Source organism: Zeus faber (assembly GCF_960531495.2).
Source record: "Zeus faber genome assembly, chromosome: 13".
Lineage (NCBI taxonomy): Eukaryota > Metazoa > Chordata > Actinopteri > Zeiformes > Zeidae > Zeus > Zeus faber.
The window spans coordinates 25,701,527-25,725,075 of NC_137198.1; the positions used below are offsets into that span (position 1 = coordinate 25,701,527).

Consider the following 23,549-nt stretch of genomic DNA (forward strand, 5'->3'; position numbering starts at 1 on the left):
CTGAACCCTAAAGTACTCTTGATGAGCAGGTGTGCACCTTGCACGGTTGTCGCTGCCATCAACGTATGAATGTGTGTGTGAATGTGAGGCTTGTATTGTAAAGCGCTTTGGAGTGGTCGGAAGACTGGAAAAGCGCTATATAAAATGCAGTCCATTTACCATTAGCACTATCCTTCTGTTTCATCTGGGGTCGATTTTCCTCTTGCAGCCGTGTCCAAGGAGGTTGGCTACAGTCCCATGGACCTTAAACTTCTTAATAATACTTGCAACTGTAGTCACAAGAACATCAAGCTGCTTGGAGATGGTCTTATAGCCCTAACCTTTAACATGCTTGTCTATAATTTTCTTTCTCTTTACAACTCTCTACTTGGCTTTTTCTGGTCCATGTTCAATGTGGTGCACAAGATGATACCAAACAGCAGAGTGACTACTTTATCCATTAAAATAGGCTGACTGATTGTAAGATTGAAGACATGTATGATACCAATTTAAGAAAACAGTTTGACAGTTTGAAATATCACTATAATCCAATTATTTATAATCTTTTCCAAGGAGTAACAACAAATCTGTCCAGGCCATTTTAGAATATAATTGATCTCTTTAGCAATACTCTATCTTTTTTCACAGTTTCTTTGCTTTAGTCTATGACATACCAAAGGCATGCAGGTACACATGAGAAAATTGCTTTTAATTTCATAACTTTTCAGGAAGAATGAAGCAATGTTTCAATGAGCTGTAAGAGTACCAACAAATTTGTCCATATTTGTAGGTCTTAAACAAAAACACAGGCACAGGAGCCGGCGCGCACCGCTGTCTGGAGGAGAAACAAAAAAACCTTCTCCAATTCTCTGAGTTTACGTTGTTTATTTCTCATACAAGTGAGAAACTAAGGAAATAAAATTAATCTAAATGTTTCTCTATGAGACTATATTATATATTCTAATATGCTATACAAGTGCTCCTCACTTAACGACCGAGTTCCGTTCCTACAACCAGGTCATTAAGCAAATTGGTCGATAAGCGAGGACCCGTGTTATTTCACGGTAAGGGGGTGTGGCGATTGCGAACGCTAGTGTAGTGAATGCTGACAGACTGCAAGAATGAGACTGAGAACAGTGATGCGTGGTGAGATGATGATGATAAGATGATTTTTCCTTTAATTTTGAATGGATGGCGACAAGGTTGCGGATTGTCTGGGCAAGATACTGCATATTCATGAGGAGCACCTCATGAACCTCGCACCTCGGCGCACCTGCGATGTGCGCACAGCGACTCCCCTGTGCTGCTCCATTTGCCCAGAGCGGCAAAATGCCTAGAACTGGAGCTTGGGGGTCCATGTGCCTTTTCTTTCTTTTTGAGCACCTGCTCAAACGGTCAGCCTATACGGGACTGTAGAGGGAAAGTGAAACCAGATCACCAGTGGCTACTGGACAGCTCTGAGCGGAGAAGGGGAGAGCCTCCGCCCCTGCCTCTCCTCTCCCTCCGCTCCAGTTTCAGAACAGTTCGCCGGTTCGCCGGTACGCAGTTCGCGTACCGGCAGAACAGATCCACGGATGACGCGGTCTCCCAGGTACTGCACACCACGCTCACGCACCTGGATGGCCAGAAGGGGGCCTATGTGAGAATGCTGTTCATTGATTATAGTTCAGCTTTCAACACCATAGTCCCCACCAGACTGGCTGTTAAGTTGTTGGAGCTAGGATTGAATGCTCCGCTGTGCACCTGGATCCTGGACTTCCTCACAGGCCGCCCCCAGGTGGTCAAGGTGGGGAAGTACATGTCAAGCTCCCTCACCCTGAATACAGGATCCCCCCAGGGCTGCGTCCTCAGCCCCCTACTGTACTCCCTGTACACACATGACTGTGTGGCCAGGTCCAGCTCCAACACCATCATCAAGTTTGCTGACGACACCGTGGTCGTGGGCCTGATCACCGACTGCGATGAGAAGGCCTACCGCGAGGAGGTGGCTGACCTGTCACTCTGGTGCCAGGACAACAGCCTCCACCTGAACGTCAGCAAAACCAAGGAGCTGATTGTGGACTTTAGGCGTGGATCACAATCGAGGACGCACGCGCCCTTGTGGATTAATGGGACTTCTGTCGATAGGGTGAGCAGCTTCAGATATCTGGGAGTCCACATCACAGAGGACTTAACATGGACTGTTCATACAGACACTCTGGTGAGAAAGGCGAGGCAGCGTCTCTACCACCTCAGGCAGCTGAGGAAATTCCGGGTCTCGGTGAGGATCCTCAAGTCCTTCTACTCTGGAGCAGTGGAGAGCATCCTGACAGGCAACATCACTGCCTGGTTTGGGAACTGTACTGCCCAGGACAGGCGGGCCCTGCAGAGGGTGGTGCGTTCAGCTGAACGTACCACTGGAACTACCCTCCCCCCCTTGCAGGAGTTATACACCAGGAGGTGTAGTAGCAGAGCCCGTAGGATCATGAAGGATCCTCATCACCCCAACAACGGACTGTTTCAGCTGCTGCGGTCAGGCAAGCGCCTCCGCAGTCACGCAGCGAGAACAGAGAGAGTGAGACGGAGTTTCTTCCCTCAAGCCATCAGAACTGTCAACGCTGACCTCACCAGGGGTCCTAACTGAGCCATGCACTAGGCTCCACTACCTACTGTACTGTATGTAGCATACTGTACCGCATACTGTATCACTGTTCAGGGTTGTTCGTGATGCCGTATTGCTGCGCCGTACTGTTGTATACTGTGCTGTATTATCCCAAACACTACCTCACACTATTCACATTCACATGCCACTTTAATTCACATGCCACTTTAAATGCACATATCTGTATATACATAGCCATATTCCTTCAACCTATTCCATTTTATTTCAATTTATTTTTTATTGTATTTTATTCTATATATTTTTTATCTTATTCTATAAGTATTCCACTTACTGTATTACGTTTTAGGAGTCAGTTAGTCGGTCTATTAGAAAGGAATTTTCTACTTTTTATTTTATTTTATTTTTGTACTTTTTCCTAGGACTTATTGTGTGCTATCACCGGGTGCGTTGCATTACATTTCACTGCATATATGTATGGAAGTATGTATATGTATGTGACAAATAAAAAAATCTTGAATCTTGAGAACACGGTCAACTGCACTTACAGTTTCAATTCTCAGATTTTTCCAGGCGGATAAAGAAAAAATGAAAAAAACATCTGCCATCAATGTCAACTGTGATTGATGGAGTCAATCGCCCATGACATTTTCAGTCAAAATGCGAGTGAAATGCTCGCACTGCCGAGCCCTGACACGGGGTTAGTACAGATGCCCAATGTACGAGTCTATTTGGAGATGGAAACAAAGCATCCAACAATTTGTGATGTGATGTCTCAATCAATTTCTGAAATTGCTGACACTGATTCACTTCCAGGACAACCTCAATGTGTCTGATGGTGAGAGGAAAGATACAATTTGCCATGGCTGTGGTTGCAAAAACTACAAGAACAATTTCTTTGCATCCCTTGCAAAGAATGTCTTGCAGTTGATGAGATTACGGTGCCATTCAAGGGAAAATCTCTTCTCCTTGTGGGTGTTACTGGAGACATGGTCCTGAAAATTACATCAGCCCTACCAGTGGGAAAAAATCACAAGGTTTTTGAGAGTAAACCAGGAAAACATCATTGAAAGATGGTGTGACAACAAAGCTGTGAACCTTGTTTACTCTTTTGTTGGCGTCGAACCAGTGGGAAAGGTGAAACGTTGGGATTGAAAATCCAAAACTTTCACTCAAAGTTCACTTCAAATTTGCAACAAGTTCATGGGAGGTGTTGACCTCCTTGATCTACTGTCTGCACTTCACATGTTCGGCTTCAAATCCTGAAGATGGTATACAGTACGTACATTTTGTAGCACACACTCACAGTGGCAGGCATCAATGCATGGAACCTCTACGCAAGAAACCCATGCCCCTGCGGAAGTTTCAAGCTTCGGTTGGTACTTCTCTCACAAGCACAGGAAAGGTCAAAATCATTAGTTGCAGACCACAGTCCTCTCCAGAACCGGAAGCGACACCCCCGCATAACTCTGATTCCTCCTGTTGTGAGAAGGGATGGCGTTTATCATTTTCCAACATGGGAAACCCGACAGATATACAAGCACTGCAAAGACAATCGCTTCACACGTCTCTGTGGGAAATGTAGAATACACCTTTGCCTGAACAAGGACAAACTGTTTTTCTCCATGCCACAATGCAAACTACCATAAAGGTTTTACAAAGGTTCCTGTTAGAATTTTTTTTTATGTTCCGAATGCAATGAAAAATATATGTTTTTGTTTCTAAAAACATGTGATCAAGGAATTGCCATAAATGTCCGACGTATCAAATATGATACAAAAAGACATCATGCAGATTTATTTTTGTCAAAAGGTCCAATATGCCGTTAAATAACTCTACTCACAAAAAGTTAGGGATATTTGGCTTTCGGGTGAAATTGATGGAAAATGTAAAAAGTTCACGCTACAGTAATATGATATCATGAAAGTAGGGCATTTAAGTAGAACCATGCAATGGTGATTTCCTCATCTCAAACAATTTATTGAAACAAAAGCCAACAACAGTGGTGGGTTTACCACAACAAAAAATGTCAATGTCTCAATAACTTGTCATGTGCCCTTGAGCATCAAGTACAGCTTGACAACCACGTCTCATGCTGTTCACAAGTCGACTTAGTGTCTGCTGAGGCCTGGCCCCCCACTCTTCTTGAAGGGCGGCCCTCAGGTCATTGAGGTTCTTGGGTACAGAGTTACGAGCCTCTACACGGCGACTCAGCTGATCCCATAGGTTTTCTATGGGATTCAGGTCTGGAGAAAGTGCAGGCCACTCCATTTGAGGTGCCCCAGTCTCCAGCAGCTGTTCCCTAATGATGCGACCTCCATGGGCTGGAGCATTGTCATCCATGAAGATGAAATGAGGCCTGTGTTGTTCCATGAAGATGAAATGAGGCCTGTGTTGTTTATCCAGGGGCACAATGACTGGATTATTTATGTTATTCAGGTAGTGTGGGCTTGTCACTGTACCATTCACAAAGTGTAGGGCAGCTCTGTATTGACTAGACACACCTGCCCATACTGTAACACAGGGGGACAGTAGCTCAGGCGGTAGAGCTGGTGGTCTAGTGATCTAAAGGTTGCTGGTTCGATCCCAGGCCCCTCCTGCTAGCATGCTGTAGTGTCCTTGAGCAAGACAATTAACCCCTCATTGCTCCTGATGGCTGCGTCCGTCGGTGTTTGAATAATTGTAAGTCGCTTTGGATAAAAGCGTCTGCTAAATGACTAAATGTAATGTAATGTAATGTAACACCACCACCACCACCACCAAAGGCTCGTCTGGTGACAACAGTGGCTGATGCAAAGCGCTCTCCTTGACGTCTCCAACATCGTTGGCGGCCATCATTTCTGCTCCACGTGAATTGACTTTCATCAGAGAACAGCACTGGGGCCACTGGTCCCTCGTCCAGCATAAATGCTCCCTGGCCCAGTTGGACATGTGCATTCAAAAGTTTAGAGAAGGTCAAATTAAGTTCAGCTGTAAAGGTTATAGTGCATTTTAGGTTCATCCTGAAATTTCACCCAAAAGCCGAATATCCCTAACTTTTTGTGAGTAGTGTATATATAAAAAAACGTTTACATCTATTTCATGGGTCAGGCTTTACAGGATTAAAATAACGTTATACATGAATGGTTTCTCCCTCCACGCCTCTCTACCGGTGGATGCCAGGTTCTGGTGAAGGGCCAGACGGCGTTCCAGAGGAAGGGCTCCACGCAGCTCTTTTGCTCCACCGTCTGCCTGTCGGGTCACCTGCCACCGAGCAGCAAAGCCCGGACATGCTACCAGTGCACCAAGTACGTCCTGACCCATCTCTTTCTTCCTCACTTTTCAGGGTTTTTTCATATGTTCTATATATATTTTCCTTTAAAGAAAACGACATAAGATGTGAATGATCAAACTATAATTGACAGTTGTGATTTGTTGGCAGAAAAGGTGTGTGTGTGTGGGGGGGGGGTCCTCTTATTATCAAATCTAGACAATAGTCATGATTAAACATGTATTTTGTTAAATAATTCATGGTCTTAAGTCACATGACTGCTATGGAACCCTGACGGGCAAAACAATGTTCCAACATAGCGGCTAACACTGGATACTCCATAGAGCTATTGCATGTCAAATTTTCATATTTTACAACCAAAAGTTTTTAGATCCTCTCAAATGAGGGGATCTAAGAAAACAAAGATATCGAAACAAACTGCAAATCAGCGGTATTGTAAACCATTAAAAACAGTCCCAGCCGTAGTTCTACTTTGGCTATGTTTACGGGTCAGAAATCTTATGTACTGGAGAACCCACCAAAAAACAGTTCCATATAATGCTTACCCAGATTCTTTGATTAAAAACAATATTAGTGTTATTTTTATTTGACTGAAGCTGCTACATATATTACTAATGGGTTAGGACAGCACTTTTTTACCACCAGATTCTGGATCAGCACTGCTTTGGGGACAGCTCCATATCTGATCCCAAATCTGTCATTGAAAACGGGTAACAACTGTTGTCCCCGACGCTACTCTTAGAGTCATAATAACAAAGTTGAAGACTGATACGTTGGATAAAAAGCTAGCCAACTAAACTTGCCATGATGGATAAGTGGATGGATAAGATAAGCATTTTGGAGATTTGAACAAGCGTAGCTGAAAACAAAAACAATTACAAGTTGCGGGCAGTGTTTGTGGGCAGCTTCGTTTTGCCCTCCAGGTGGAACGTTCCCATGGGCCTGTGATGCCACATGAACAGTATGAATAGAAGGCATCTTGTTGTCATCTTATATTCTGCAATCCCCAATGTAGAGCAAGTAGAACTAGCCCAGACAGCACCTGGTAGTCGAGGTGGAAATGTATTCAAATAAGATAACACTTTATTAATACCCAGAGTCAGGCATTACAGAAGCAAAAAACAGTTCAGTCAAGAGATGCAAATTAAGAAATAACAAATATGTACACTATCCATCTATCAATCTACACATAGTTAACATTAAGTAGCACTATGCTATCAAGTAGTTATTTTTTAGTTATTACGGTAGTTTGTTTTTTTTTGTCCTGGAGAAATTGGAAGGTACTCGATGTAAAGCGTTTATTATCGGCTCCAATGTTAGCGGCACCTGTGTTAGCATTTTTCCTGTAGCTGTGGAATATGGAATTCCCCACGTAAGTGGCAGATATCTAGTCTTGATGGATAATAAAAATGGATATCCTTTCCTCGTGAGTTAGCGTTAGCAATTAGCGTTGCACCTGGGAACATAGTTGACAGTGCATCTCCAAAGCAATGCCCGCTTCCATCTGTCACTGACACTTAGCAAGGCTTGAGACTGGATCCCATTTTCACAAACATGCCTAAAACAATTGTTTCTAGTTAGAATATCTGAAATATCTTTTGGATTATTTACGTTAATTGTGATGGGATCACCACTTTCAGTTGGACCTCGGATTTAAAACAATGTCGTTCCTCCGTGCATTGCAGCCGAATCAAATCGCAATTAACAAAATTCTGAGTCGGGTTTAGCCCTAGAAGTAATCAATAATAATTGGACACACACAGAAGTCCCCCCCATATGTTTAATGGACTGTCCCTCCCCCTTGACACTTAAGTGACGAGCCGAGCCAATGAAGATTTGTTTCTCCAGAAGCCCTTGAACATAGTATGGAAGACAGTCAATGATAACTTAACAACTGATCATAGTGTTATATCACACACCACATGCACTCCTGTAACTTTCACCAGCAAAAAAAAAATATATTTTATTATTTGGGGTGATGACGGTAATGAGCTCAACCCCGCAGTGATGTCACGTGACCGCAGTATAGTGGTTATCGTCACTGCCCTACCTCAGATATTAACTTCCTCGTGCCCCACGTGCAGGGAGATCACCAGCCCCAAGGACATGATCATGGTTCCGGTCGACGCCAACCACTACATGCACTTCTGCAGCCACTTCTGCCTCTCCCTGTCCAAGCACAAGAAGAAAGCGCTCGAGAAGCCAGTGGAGAAACGGCCCGAAAAGCGGCCGGAGAAACCGCCGGAGAAGCCCCACTGCAGCATCTGCAAATCCACCAAGAGGGTAATACCAAGCCAACACATTAAAAAAAAAAAACAGGCCACAACTTTCTATGAACAAATGGGGATTTATATTGTATTGCCACAATTTACTTCTTTATTGTTCCTATAAGCTTTATTTTTTATTGGTTGTCATTCTGCCTATATTGTCAAATATTGTAAAATGTGTATTCATTGTTTATTTTTAGGGTTTTTCTTCTGGTTTATTGGTTGATGTATTTTTGTTCTTCATTGTTCATTCTTTTTAAATATGTCATATTGCATAACACATCATTTTTATATCTTCTAGTTAGTAGATAAGGAAGTTATTAGGTTAATTGTATATTGCCAAATCTTTGATTATTTTCAGATTTAAGATTGAATTGTTGATCCTAAGATTTTTTTCTATATTAGCAATTTTTCTTTCAAGTTAATTTTTCTGGGTTATTGTTTATTGGTAGACTTGTTATTGTAAATTTTTAGGTTTGTGTATTACCAAATTCTTCTTTATCTATTGTTTATTTTTATTGTTCATTTTAAGGATTTTTGTATATTGCTAAATGTTTATTTCTTTTAGTAACTGTTTAGGTTTGTTTTATATTACCAAATGTTTCTTGTTCATTTAAAGTTTTTGTTTTAAGTTTATTGTATATTGCCTTGTTCATCTAGCTTCTCTATCATTTTTATTCTGATTTCCATCCCTCTATCAGATCGAGCACGAGGTGACCCACCATGGCAGCCTGTACCGGCTTTGCAGCGACACCTGCTTCCTGACATGGCGCAAGTCGCGGCAGCTGGCAATGAACTGCTGCGAGGGCTGCGGCCTCTACTGCAAGAGCGACTCGGATGCCTGCCACACGCTCACTGTGGACCAGTCCCAGGTCAACTTTTGCAGCTCCACCTGCATCAGTACATACAAACAGGTGACGCTATATCTGAAGACATGATTTACACCCATGTCATACATATATATTTATACATGTGTCTGTGTTTGAATTATACATATACACACTGATCAGCCACAGCATTAAAACCACAGACAGGTGAAGTGAATAGCATTGCTCATCTCGTTCCAATGGCTTCTGGGATATATTAGGCAGCAAGTGAACAGTCAGTTCTTGAAGTTGATGTGCAGAAAAATGGGCAAGTGTAAGGTAGGGCTGTGACGATAACCATGATGCTGCGGTTATTGTTATTCTTCCATCCCATGTTCAAGGATCTCGAGAAACTTTTCAGTTGCTCTGCTCCTGCTCGTCCCCTAAGCTTTGCCGTGCCGTGCGAGAGGGACAGTCCATTAAACATGTGAGGATTTATTTTGTGTGCGTCAGATTTTTATTATTATTATTTATTTATTTTTTTTATTTTTTTAAGGGCTGTACCCTAGAACGACTCAGAATTTTGTCAGTGGAGTCGGATTCGGCTGTTAAATGCAAGTATGAACGGGGCACAGCTCTCCATGATCGGGGCGCACAGTAGTGTTGAGTTGTTCACGGACGATCTGATTCTTTTGAATGGATGTTTTGTAGGAACGAAGGCAACCGACTCTCACTGGGTGATGAGCCGTTCTAAATAAATAAGATACTTAAGGAGAGTGTCATATATGTGACTCACCGCAGCAAAACCCGCATTGTCGCGCATTTGTAAAATCGCCAGGAGCAGCCAAATAAGTTGAAAAACCTTTCTAGATACAGTGGGGCAAAAAAATATTTAGTCAGCCACCAATTGTGCAAGTTCTCCCACTTAAAAAGATGAGAGAGGCCTGTAATTTTAATCATGGGTACACTCGACTATGAGAGACAGAATGGGGGGAAAGAATCCAGGAAATCACATTGTAGGATTTTTAATGAATTCATTGGTAAATTCCTCGGTCAAATAAGTATTTGGTCACCTACAAACAAGCAAGATTTCTGGCTTTCACAGACCTGTAACTTTCTCTTTAAGAGGCTCCTCTGTCCTCCACTTGTTACCTGTATTAATGGCACCTGTTTGAACTCGTTATCAGTATAAAAGACACCTGTCCACAACCTCAAACAGTCACACTCCAAACTCCACTATGGCCAAGACCAAAGAGCTGTCAAAGGACACCAGAAACAAAATTGTAGACCTGCACCAGGCTGGGAAAACTGAATCTGCAATAGGTAAGCAGCTTGTTGTGAAGAAATCAACTGTGGGAGCAATTAGAAATGGAAGACATACAAGACCACTGATAATCTCCCTCGATCTGGGGCTCCACACAAGATCTCAACCCCGTGGGGTCAAAATGATCACAAGAACGGTGAGCAAACATCCCAGAACCACACGGGGGGACCTAGTGAATGACCTGCAGAGAGCTGGGACCAAAGTAACAAAGGCTACCATCAGTAACACACTACGCCGCCAGGGACTCAAATCCTGCAGTGCCAGACTTGTCCCCCTGCTTAAGCCAGTACATGTCCAGGCTATGCTCTCCAGCAAGTTTGCTAGAGCATTTGGATGATCCAGAAGAGGATTGGGAGAATGTCATATGGTCAGATGAAACCAAAATAGAACTTTTTGGTAAAAACTCAACTTGTCGTGTTTGGAGGAGAAAGAAAGCTGAGTTGCATCCAAAGAACACCATACCTACTGTGAAGCATGGGGGTGGAAACATCATGCTTTGGGGCTGTTTTTCTGCAAAGGGACCAGGACGACTGATCCGTGTAAAGGAAAGAATGAATGGGGCCATGTATCGTGAGATTTTGAGCGAAAACCTCCTTCCATCAGCAAGGGCATTGAAGATGAAACATGGCTGGGTCTTTCAGCATGACAATGATCCCAAACACACCGCCCGGGCAACGAAGGAGTGGCTTCGTAAGAAGCATTTCAAGGTCCTGGAGTGGCCTAGCTAGTCTCCAGATCTCAACCCCATAGAAAATCTTTGGGGGAGAACATGCACAATTGGTGGCTGACTAAATACTTTTTTGCCCCACTGTATGTGTTCCTTTGTGTCTCTCAACGTATTTTCAGAACCGAGTTTGATTTATAAATAGTAGATATGTTAAACCATGGAGTTAAATATTCCTATTAGATTACATGAGGAAACGCAGTTCACGTACCGAGATGCTAAATAACGCTGAACAACGCCGATTGATGATTTCCTTTAAAGCGACCGTCCATGTGAAGATCATTCCTCGATATTCCATGTGATGTGAAGTCACAACGTGAAACCCTTTTGATACTTCAACCTTTCTTACGTGTTCTATACACACACCTGGATTCATTGTTGTGTAGGCGGTGTAACACGCAAAAAAGAAAAGCTGACGCCACTTCTGTAAACAAGACAAAACAAACTTTGAGGGTGATTGTCTCAGAAACACAGTTTGCTGCACCCTCGTTATTAACAAGTCATAGCTTTTAAAATATTTGCTTGATTCACACACCTGACACCTTGTTTTGAAGCTCTGATTGTTCACTTTTAAATGACTTAAAAGAAAAAAGTGACATGGCACCAAAAGTACCTCAAATCTGCGGTGAGTATATTTCCACGTGTTACTTATGTAATTTACCAATACGCAGATTTTACAGTATACAAAAAGAATGGAGAGCCTTTCTTTTGAACGCTCTCAGAAACGAACCCATTGAGCCATAAGATCCGGTTCCCTTCAAAGTTCCATAATTCCCACAGAAGAGCTACTGTAGCACAAATTGCTTAAAAAGTTAATGCTTCTACGACAGAAAGGTGTCACAACACATAGTGCATCGCAGCTTGCTGCGTATGGGGCTCAGTATCCGCAGAGTCACAAGCACCTACAATGGGAATGTGAGCATCAGAACTGGGCCATGGAGCAATAGAAGAAGGTGGCCTGGTCTGATGAAGCATGTTACAGATGTTACGTCTGCATCCTGTGGATGGCCGGGGTTTGGGTTCGGTCCGATCCAGCACATGGGATGTGCTAGAGCAACAAGCCAGATCCATGGGGGCCCACCTTGTAACTTACAGGACTTAAAGGATCTGCTACTAACATCTTGGTGCCAGATACCACAGGACACCTTCAGAGGTCTTGTGGAGTCCATGCCTAGACGGGTCAGAGCTGTTTTGGTGGCACGAGGGGGACCTCGTGGGCAACACACCTTCAGGGGCAACACAATGCGCTTTACAAAGAAATACAAAAAAGAAAGAGAACGTAGTTGTCAGCCGGTCATTACAAAAGAATGTCCCTGAAACAACAGCAACAACAAAAGCAACAACAAAGACAACAAAAACAATAAAAGCAAATCCAACCACAATGGCAGCAACATTAACAGAAAACAACAACAGCAGCAGCAACAGAAACAGCAATTACGGCAGCAGCAACAACAACAGCAGCAGCGTATAACGTAAAAACGTCACCGGAACCAGAATTGGTGGCTCTCACCGGAACTGGAAAGGTCACTCAGGTTAGAGATGGTTAAGTCGAGGTATAAGGTTACAATAAGTTGGGGTATAAGGTAAGCGAGAGTTAGGTTTAGGTATAAGGTTAGCAGCAGCAACGACAACACCAGTTAATGTATAAGGTTAGCGGCACCAACAACAGCACCAGCAGCAAGGACAACAGCAGCAACAAAAATCAAGTTCAAGTTCAAGTCTCTTATGCTGGCCTACAGAGTGATTTCTGGGAATGCCCCCGCCTACTTAAATGCTCTTGTAAGAGCACATGTTGCCCCCCGGATGCTGCGCTCGTCAAATGAGCGTCGCCTGGCTCTGCCGGCCATACAGCCACGGCAATCCAGGCTATTCTCATTTGTAGTTCCACGTTGGTGGAACGAGCTGCCAAAAATGACCAGAGCGGGGACCTCCCTCTCTGTCTTTAAGAAGCACTTGAAGACCCAGCTCTTCAGTGAGTACCTCCTGTCCTAACCTACAATAGCACCACCTTGCAGTATTTATTGTTACACCAATGTTGTTGTTACACCAATCTCTGTCGCAATGTAGCTGAATGTTATTCTCCCTTGTAAGTCGCTTTGGATAAAAGCGTCTGCTAAATGACTAAATGTAAATGTAAATGTAAAACAGCAACAGCGCACAAGCCAAGACGTCACCGGGACCGAAAGTGGTAGCTCTCACCGGAACCAGAAATCTCATCTGTATTGAGTCAACAGTGTGTACCATCTCATCTCAACGAAGTAAAGCACAGCAAAGACGTCACCGGAACCGGAAGTGTTAGCCCTCACCGGAATCAGAAATTTCAACTGTGTGCACCATCTTAATCCAGTCACGGTCCTTTAATTAGCGACCCTAAGTTTCAGGTCAAACTTCCAAACAGACCTCGGGAGGGAGATCCTTTTGACTCTCTCTCTCTCCAAAAACACACCCTTCTATGATCCTCTCAGTGTAATATCACAACAGAAACAACAGCAACAAAAATAGCAGCAACGTCAACACCAGCAGCAGTGGTATTTCTCACCGGAACCGGAAAAGTCACTCATTTATAAGTACAGGAATTTGGAGAGCAGAGTGACAGTCATTAATGTCGGAGTGGATCGGACTCACCAAACAAACAATATAAGTGTTTTTTAGTGGTGGTTTAAATGTTGTAGCTGATCTGTGTGTGTGTGTGTGTGTGTGTGTGTGTGTGTGTGTGTGTGTGTGTGTGTGTGTGTGTGTGTGTGTGTGTGTGTGTGTGTGTGTGTCCAAGATCCAGCTTAAGCTTGGGCTGCATGTTGGGCAGGATGTCACGATTTGATTAGATATTGATATCCATTCGATACAATTCTATATCCATACAGTATCTTCACAATTTATACTTAATCATTCAATAACACTACCAATGCTACCAGTATAGAAAGATGGAGAGATACTGTACTTTATTCATCCCCAGAGAGAATTTGCTGCACAGTAGCTTGCATCAAAACAGTAGACAATAGAATAACAAAAAGAAGAAAGAAAAACAATATAATTGATTTGTATTGCAGTATTGACATCGTATTGTATATTAAATATTTCTATTCAGCTCGAGCTAAAACTCACTAAAATTCACCTCTTATACCTTAACATTTTGCAAATAGTGGCATGAAACGCAACCTTTTTATTTTGCAAACTTTACCCCCCCCCCCCCCCAGACCTGCAGGAAGATGACGGAGTGTGCCAAGTGCCACAACTCCGTCACCGTCTCCACCACCACCATGGAGCGAGACGTCAAGGGCAAGGTGCAGCTCTACTGCTCTGACGCCTGCGTGGAGCTCAGCCGCCCAGCCACACACACACTCATCGGTAGGGGGGCAAAGAGGAAAAAAAAAAAAAGCTTCTTTGTCCAGTGCGTTTAGTATTCACTAAGTTTTGTGGTTATGACTCAGAATTTTGTCAGTCGGATCAGATTTTGCTGTTCAATGCGAATACTCGACAGTTCATCGAATAGGCAGGGGGGCGACTTCTCAACTTGAAGAATCTCAGCCGACTGACGGGTTTCCAACTGATGATTTGACGCTTCGACTTTCAGGGGGCAGCCCTAGTTGTATTTTCCCCAACCCTTTTTCTGCCACGGCACACTTTCTATAACAGAATTGTCCCACGGCACACCGCTGTATTGTTAACTACGAAAAATATCACCAAAAGCCACAAACCCATAGAACTGTGTTTATTATTATTATTATTTCGTTCATAGCAAATAAATCTTTTTAATGATTCGGGGGTCTGGATTCACTCTAGCAAAAGGGCGGGTGAGTTAGTGACTCTTTGACTTACAAGCAGAAAAGAACTGAGGACAAATTTAAAGTCCAAGACAAAAAAAAGCATTTATTGGATGCAGACCTGCCAACCTGCACCCATTTAGTGTACCGACCACGCAATTCTTGGTCATAATTCGCAGGTATGAAATGCCAACTCAAGCTCAGTGTGTTTGTGTGTGTGTGCATATATATATATATATATATATACATATATACAATAAATTGTAATTTAATTATGGAAAACAATCAAAACAAATACTGTACATTTATTCGGTATTTTTTATTTACTCCTCTCACTCAACATCCACTGATACGCAGCGGTACTTAATTATCCACAGAGGCTTAACGCTGCATTGCTGAGGTACAATGTGATGTCGGGGAGTAATAACCAAGCACAAAAATGGGACCGTAATGAACATATAAAACTTGATGCACCAATCGATCAGCTGGTGACAGGAATCGGACAGTTTTTTAGCTTGATCGGCCATAACCGGCCGATCAGTGTCAGATATTTCACATTCTATGGCCGTTAAATTTACATGCCCGATGCAGTGCTCATGTACTCGTACTTGTAAAAATGTTCTGATACTCAAACCCGATACCAACGTAATGTAACCTAGTTGACGTGCAAAAAAAGAGAAAGAAAGAAAATCTCGGCTGTTTGGAGGCACTTCAAGGTAAACAAAGAAGATTAGTTAAATGATTTATCTATTCCCTGACTATTCTCCAAAACTGCGGACTGCGTTTCAGACTGCGTTTCTATCGCTGTCACTACAGCGCAGCATCTGCTCTGCTTGTTCGTACTCGTAGTGCATGATCTCCACATGGATGAAAGGTTTGACTCTATTGAGACACTGTTCTTGACGAGACACTCAGTAAAACAAATCGTTCAATTTGATTTAGTTTAATGCACGGTGAGTGAAGGAGGACTTCCAGTGAACGAGAGTGAAAAGAGTTGGCCATTTATTATTATTATTATTATTATTATTATTAATCATTTCTTTTGCAGCAATTGCAATTTATTTTGGAATGGCAAGTACCATATAAATATAATAAAAAGGTATATTTGCAGCTGTCCTATCATGTGAGCCTTGTCAGATCACGATGTTTTTGTCACTGACGTACAGCAGATAGACCCAATGAGACCAAATGATAAGAAAATTAGATTTCTCTGATGGTGGAAATAACCTCAAAATAATCGTTTTTGTTTTATTATGAACATACATTTATTATTTGATGTTTTAATATGAACATACAATTGAATGAATACCTGAATCGGCAGGTCAGACGTTTAAGAAATATATGTAGAATTATCTGAAATCTGAATCGGTCAAGAAAATTGCAATCGATGCATCTCTAGTTGATAAACATGTTCTGTAACTTAGTGAGACGATGCATTTTGAGGGGTGTATCCTAATGAGATGAATTTGTATATATAGTTAGCAGTAGTAGCTCCCATACGATATGAATAACGTTATTCACACCGCATGACGGTGTAAATAACTGGAGTCATTAAATTGCAGTAACTCAAAAGCCCCCAGGTTTTCCCAAGGTTGGCAGGTCTGTGAATGTATGTGAATCATATAAACTTTGCATTCCACCAATATATATACTTTTGACACAATTAATTGATTCTAAGGATAATTCCATCCACAACTCAAGCTTAATCGACTCTTCTGACACTACCAGTCCTCCCTCGCTCTCTGTGCGTTACATCAACTGAATCAAACAAATGACGTGGAAGGAAGATTTAACCACTCTACGAGTTACTCGTCAGGAATAAAATTTCAATAAAAGAGTCGAACCTTCACCACTTCTAATTGTTCCTCCCTTTCAATGGGAAACCTGAGCTTGTTCTGATGAATACAGTTGCTATTTGGCTGGAAGTGATAAATTAATGCAATTTTGGTCTTGCAACACAAGAGCTAGGTTCCATTATTACTTTTTTAAGTTTAATTTGAAGCATAACAACAAATGACCAATAATTTCATAATTGAAGCTTTTTTTGTTCACAATGTCAACAATTGTATAAATCTTCAGAGAACAGATGTGTTGCACCTCTTTCTTCAGGAACTCCGTTTCCCTGTGCTTACTGCGGCAACAACGCTGTCCCGCAGTACCACCTGGCCATGGTGGACGGCAACATCCGGAACTTCTGCTCCTACGACTGCGTCTCCACGTTCAGGCTGCAGGTCAGAAGCAAATATCTATCCCCATTAGTACAGGGGCGCAGGAAGTGGCTGAAAGCTGAGCGTTTTAGGAAAGCCTCTTTAAGGAGACGGAAACTGTCTTGTCTGTCCTCAATTTCTAAGATTATAGTGATGTATTGGCAGTGCAGTTCAGAGTAAAAAAAAAAAAAAGCCCCCCCTGCCAGAATTTTGTGTTTGAATAGATGGGAATCTGTTGAATTAGCTGCATCTCTGCTGTCCATTTTCTTTACTGCTGTGTGCATGTAACACTGGCTGCTCTTCTCTACTTGACACTACATCTAGGTCCCGGAACGTGTGTCAACCCATGGATTTTGTTTGTGTCTATGGTGTAAACGCCAATGAAAATGTGTTGGTGATTCTGTTAGACCCCAGGCTGAGCATAATTTGTTTCATAATAGGATCAAATGAGATTAGCACACTGTCCTTTTGCCTGTTAATATTTCCGTGTAGGGCAGAGGTCTTCAATCTGTTTCAGCCCTAGGACCCCTTGGTGGATAGAGAAACGGGGGGAGCGGGGACCCCTTCAATTTTATTTTATAAAATTGTGTGTTGCATTTTAAGCCTGGATAACTTATTCATAGTGCTTTAACTTATTTATATACTCAGTTATGATGCTTACGTGTATGCTAACGTTTAGTTCCGTTAGTTTAGTTCCGTTACTGGACCAGTCAGGGAGTGTGGGAAAAAAAATTGAAATCCACCTTTTTGTTTTCTTTTTCCCCCAATATGTTTATTTTTATTTTAACATAACACATATCAGAACAATAACACTATATTCTACACACACAACTTGCACAGGCATTGGAAATAGTAATAAAAAATAATAATGCCACCATCACCAATAATAATAATAATGTGATTACTACCGTTAGTCGCAGAAATTGCACCAATGTGAAAACAAGCCAAAGAAACAACTAAACGATAACTAATGTACTACTACACAATGTAACCTAGAAAGCCTCATTAACCACAAATAATATGTTAACTTACTCAAACTCCTGCGAACATTTTGTAGCTTCGGTGGTGATTGCTTGCTGGCTGTTTGCAAAAACGTTGCATACTTTTACTTTTATCGTCGCAATATTTCTTGGCCTTTGCCATTTCTCCAGACTCCTGTTTCCAACTGTTCTTCTGGGCACGTGGCGTGGGCATATTCATTCATTGTCAGTTTGTGCATATTCCTCAGAAAGGGCAACATCACAAAGGACAACATCACAAAGGACAACATGTTTGTGATGTAGTTCAACATGGAGAAGATGTCACCCATGCTCAGTGCATGGTCATGTCTCTCAAACAAGTGAACTGCATACAGCAATGCACTTCATATATCCTTTAGTTGATATTTAAGCTTTGCTTAAAACAAAGGATAATGCTTAATGAATTGCAAATGGCAGAAATTGAAGACATAGTTAAGACAAAATTGAGAAATCCAGGGAAAGCTTTTTTTTTTTCCTACATAAAGCAGTAGAAGTCACGGTCAAATGGCCAAGAACATGGCGCTGTAGCGCCCCCCAATAGACGATTCCTCTCACATTTGACAGAGTAATTGTCAGTACATTAGTGCATATAAGCTTATCAGCCATTGCGTACCCTGTCTAATTGATGCTGCAATTTGATTGACTGATGGCAGCCATTTGATTTTTTTGAAGCCAAATTTGTAGGGGGTGGCCATTTGGATTAATAGTTATTTGGATAAATTGTCAAATAGGCCTGGTCCAGACATTGTTTGTAAACTTGGAAAATAAATTGTGGCCAAACTGTGGGGCACAGCAAAAATCCATTGGATAAATAGTATTCAGGGCAGTCCAGCTATGCCGTTGCTCCAATTTTCACCAAAATTGGGAGAAAAAAAATGGCAGCGATTGAAAGTTATACCATTGACCAAGCATTGCCAGATTTCTCACAGTGCCTCACAGTCACACCATGCACATACAGTATCTACTAAATTGGGTGATAACACATTGAGCCTGCTCTTAGGGAGTCACAGAGCTGCTGGATGCAAACGTCCTTGTAGAATAATCCACAGTCAACGAGCAGGGCCATTTGGCTGGTTATTGCTGCTATTCATCCCCAGCGGGTGTCCGGTCGTGGTGTGTGGGGAATAAAGGAGGATTCAAATACGTCTGCTGTTACCGTATTTAGATTCAGCTCCACCCCTAATTAACGTGCTTGTACCGGCAATGTTACTGCTTCCATTCACAACACCGCCGTACCACCATTTGCCCGGGAATGTTACTAGATCTTGAGGTGGGAAATTTCCAGAACAGATTTCCTGGAATATCAATCCCTTCTCCCATTCACGCATGACCCCATGCAGGAAATGTTCCGGGACATTTCAAGGGTAGACTGCCTGTGAAAGTTGCTTTATTTCTCCAGATGAATTGACTAAATATATTTTTTCATTTTGTTATTAAACATGTTTGTAGTGGAATGGAAGTGTTTGAAAATTATATAGAAATGTTGTCAAAATCAACATTTTTATTATATTTATTCGTCTGATCATTGATATACGCATATTGGACCTGCCATTCAGTGCTTCCATTACTCTGTCTTACCAGGGAATCATAATTTACTGCGACTATTTCACTCAGTTAAGGAGTGATTTTAACACCTAGGTAACGGAACCTTCTGTAGTTGTCATAAAGGGAGTATTTACTATGGGATTATGTTCTTTATTCAAAAACAGTAATACTGATTTGGAATTATATCCAGAGAAGCCCCCAATTTTTTCACTTAAACTCACATTGGGAATCATTCTATCAGATTGGGAATACTATTTTTTTTTATTTGTTAGGGAAAATATGACAACATCCGCATATGAAAGATATGCAATGATCTATCCCACTGACTGTGTCCTGATAAACCTGTATGCGCCTAGCCATGGCTAGAGGTTCAATCACTAGCATAAATAGTAGTGGGGACAAAGGACAACCCTGTCTAGTTGATCGCTGTTAATTAAAGGGTTTCGATGGTACCATTTGTTAGGATCTCAGTGGTTGGGTTTGTGTACAGAAGTTGAATCCACTTGAGAGCTGTTTCACCTAACCCAAATCTTGGGAGTACTTCAGAAAGATAACCACATTCTATCCTATCGAATGCCTGACACATCTAATGATGACATTGGTGTGTCTTTTGAATTACGTCTCTCATGTGGTATATTCAAGACTCCTAATATTGAGATAGCCTTGTCTTTTTTGTACAAAACCTTGTTGATCATTCCAAAACCAATTGAGGAGTATACTGATCTAATCGCTAGAAAGCACTTCACAAAGTATTTTTATGTCACATCCCATTAGTCTGTCGCCCCTTTCACACATACTTTCCAGTAAATTACTGCGATAACCTTTCCGGCACTGCTAGTGAGTTTCATTATTCACACATGCAGTTACACTCAGGGAAAATTTACCGCCTTGCGCCTTTTCACACATTCCATGATAATGTCTGAATAATGTCCTAATTTAGTTAATCTTCTAATAGTCTGTAAAGCAGTTTATAAAAGTCTCTAAATGTATTATTTATGAATAGAATAGAATGTAATGTAATGTGCCAAATGTGCTCTCTTTGTTACAGAAACGCAGGATTTATTATTTACAAGTAAAGTATTTTCACAAAAACATCTAGATTTTTCTCAATTCAGTCCCATAACAACGGAGAGACGTGTGTCCCCAATGTCCCGACTGGGGGCACACAGGTTTTTTTGTAACGGGACAGTCCCTTAACACAGTTGAGTTTAAAAAATGTATTTCATACATGTAAGAAACAAATGAAAATAAATAGAGCTTAAATAAAAGCCCGGGAGCAGGGAGTCAGCCTGCATGCATGGTGCACTGCTGTCTGGAGGAAAAATAAAAAAACTTTTTTTTCCATACAAGTAAGAAACTAAAGAAACAAAATAAATCAAAATCTCTCTATGAGATTATGTTATATATTGCTATAATATAGTCATAAGATTTGCATATAGAGCGGCAGGCCGCAGGCGTCCCGATGCACACCATCGAGGGCGCCTTGTTTTGGTTGGCTTTCCCGATGCAATAAAGTTGTCAGAAATGTGATATTGTTTTTTATGTGCTGTGCTGTTCAATATCAATACCATATTACATATCGTTTACCATGTGTTTTTATTGAACTTCAGCCATGCACCAGTTATCAGAGATTTTCTCAAAAATGTGAGCTTTTTGAACACACCATAACGTCAGAAACTGCGAATCAACTAACGTTTATCTGATGTTTTTTATCTGATACGTTTATCAATTACATTTTTTCGTCTAAAAGACATTTTCAGATCAAGTTGAAGACCACGGTTTCACTGTCGGAAATAGAAATTTGTAAAAAGTTCTCCTGTGTTAACTGACACTGCTGCTATTCCTTTTGTGTTTGGCAGAAATTCGGGAATATATCTCGGCCCAACCGAACCAATGGAAGCATCCCCCCTCCCTCCTCTTCCCCCTCCTCCTCTTCGTCTTCCTCTCCCTACATTATCCAGAGGCCCTCCGGCGGGACGGTGCCCGATACGATCCTGGGCCCTCCCAAGCTCCCGTCCCCCCTCGCCTACTCAGACGGCCACCCTGGTACCACCTCCTTGGCCCCGGTGGTGCCTCCCCACCGCAGCTTGTCCTCCCCAGCAGATCTGGCCCTGGCCTTGGCCCCGGGACGGGTCCTGTCACCGGCCCTGACCCATGGCTATGTCAGGCTCCCTCTTGCGCAGCAGCCCAAATGCCAGGCTACGGAGCCCCTCAGGCTGACCTGCCACCAGTGCAGCAAGAAGTTTGAGAGCAAGCCGCTGTTGTTCGGCTACCAGGTACAAGAACGTCGATTCTATCAACACGAGGGCTGAATGATTAGGGAAATTATTTATTTATTTATTTATTTATTTATTTATTTATTTATTTATTTAGACCGATTTAGTAATCAATTTTTTTTTAAGTTCCTTATCTTCTGTATCATTCACTAAACACAAGTAATAAATCATTCTTAAGTATGACCAACACAACATCTTAGTATGAAATTAGATGAATTGATTCTTGAATTGATGTTAATATCTAATCTTTATTTAGCTATTGAATTGTAAAAAGAAAAACCTTCAATAACAGTAGAATATTGCCTGATTGATTTAACTTCAAGCCTTGTAATTGTTCGAATCTGAAAATGAACATTCAAAAAATACTGTATACAGTGTTTCAGTAGAAATGTATTTTTTTATAAAAATGTTGTGCGCATATGCCCACATACACACAGCACTGCTCCATGTGCTCAGGGAAAGATTTATGCTCATTAAATAAATAAAAAATGGTTAAAAAAACAAAAACAAAAGGAAACCGGCACAGCCTTTCAGGACGAGGCTCTACAGGTGTTCTAAGCTCAGAACATGCCGCGCACCGTAGCCCGAGCACCTGGTCTCACCGGGGGGGCAGCGCAAAGAGTTAAAACATTCCGTATAGGCGGGGGGGGGGGTAAATTGCGATGTCGGTTTGAATTCTATTTATCATTCAGCCCTAATCAATACACACACTGAAGCACTTATTTAAAGTACTGTTAAAACTCTTTGCCCTTCATTTGTAATGTTTGGATTTCAAGCTAAGAATTGATTTGAAATTGCCATAACCATCCACACAAGGGTTGTTGTTTTTTTTCTATAATATTTAGTACCGGACAAATTTTGCTGATATATGCTTTAAAACAGGCTTTTGAGCATTCTGTGTCATGGCACACTAGTGTGCTCATGTGAACTAGTGTGCCTTATAAAATTGGAAATAGAAATCAGCTGTTGTGTTACTAATTCATCAGTTCCTGCCCGGATATCAGCTCTGTGTTCATCATGACAAATTTCACACTGAAAATGAGTCCTATTAGTAGCCCAAAATCTTTAAGGTTTGTAGTGGTTCAGGCGTATTGAAAGCGTTAGCTCAGAATAATGTTTTGGCCCCACAGGGTCGCATTTCCATGTTCTGCGACACGGCTTGCTGTGAGCTCTACAAATCCCAGAAAAACACCGCAGCCCCATGCGCCAGCTGCAAGCTGGACAAAGTGGTGCACGAGGTTATCACCTATGACGAGCAGGATACGGCCTTCTGCAGTCAGAGTGAGTACCAACGCATGCAGGTTCATAATAAACACATTTACAGTAGAGTCCAATTCAATATCGGACGTTGTTAACTAATCAGATATTGGACTGATGTTAGCGATCCATCAGCCGATACAAATGCCATTCCAGGGCTTGTACTGGACCATGAACCCACCATTTTATATAACAAAATTAATGGTTTGGCTCCTCGGGAATTCAACTCTGCAAATAAATTACCGGTAAAGTGCAATGTGCGAATAGGAACTGGCAGTTGGAGTTGGGCAAACCGTCACTGCACAGCAGCCATTCAGCTGTGTTGTAGGGCTGCAGAAACAAAACTGGAGTAGAATTTGAACGTATAAAACAAAACCACTATTGCTGAAATGCTGAAATTTCCGTACAATTGTGTATTTATTTTAAAATAAATAATTTATTATAAATGTTTTAGCTAGTGTTAGCGAATCAATTCACATCTGATGAGCAAAAAAGTTCAATATAAGTTAATCTA

At 41.8% G+C, this 23,549-nt stretch overlaps 1 protein-coding gene across 1 annotated transcript in view; it reads left to right on the forward strand.

Moving 5' to 3' along the window:
- LOC307238923 (zinc finger MYM-type protein 4-like) overlaps positions 1 to 23,549 on the forward strand; it is a gene marked incomplete at its 3' end in the record, with an annotated part of 52,044 nt that overhangs the window by 17,693 nt on the left and 10,802 nt on the right. Inside the window, exons 7-13 of the mRNA XM_080012077.1 lie at positions 5,741 to 5,865; positions 7,934 to 8,132; positions 8,818 to 9,030; positions 14,165 to 14,315; positions 16,841 to 16,962; positions 21,362 to 21,778; positions 22,909 to 23,059. Coding sequence (XP_079868203.1) covers positions 5,741 to 5,865; positions 7,934 to 8,132; positions 8,818 to 9,030; positions 14,165 to 14,315; positions 16,841 to 16,962; positions 21,362 to 21,778; positions 22,909 to 23,059 — 1,378 coding nt within the window. The remainder of the gene's footprint in view (positions 1 to 5,740; positions 5,866 to 7,933; positions 8,133 to 8,817; positions 9,031 to 14,164; positions 14,316 to 16,840; positions 16,963 to 21,361; positions 21,779 to 22,908; positions 23,060 to 23,549) is intronic.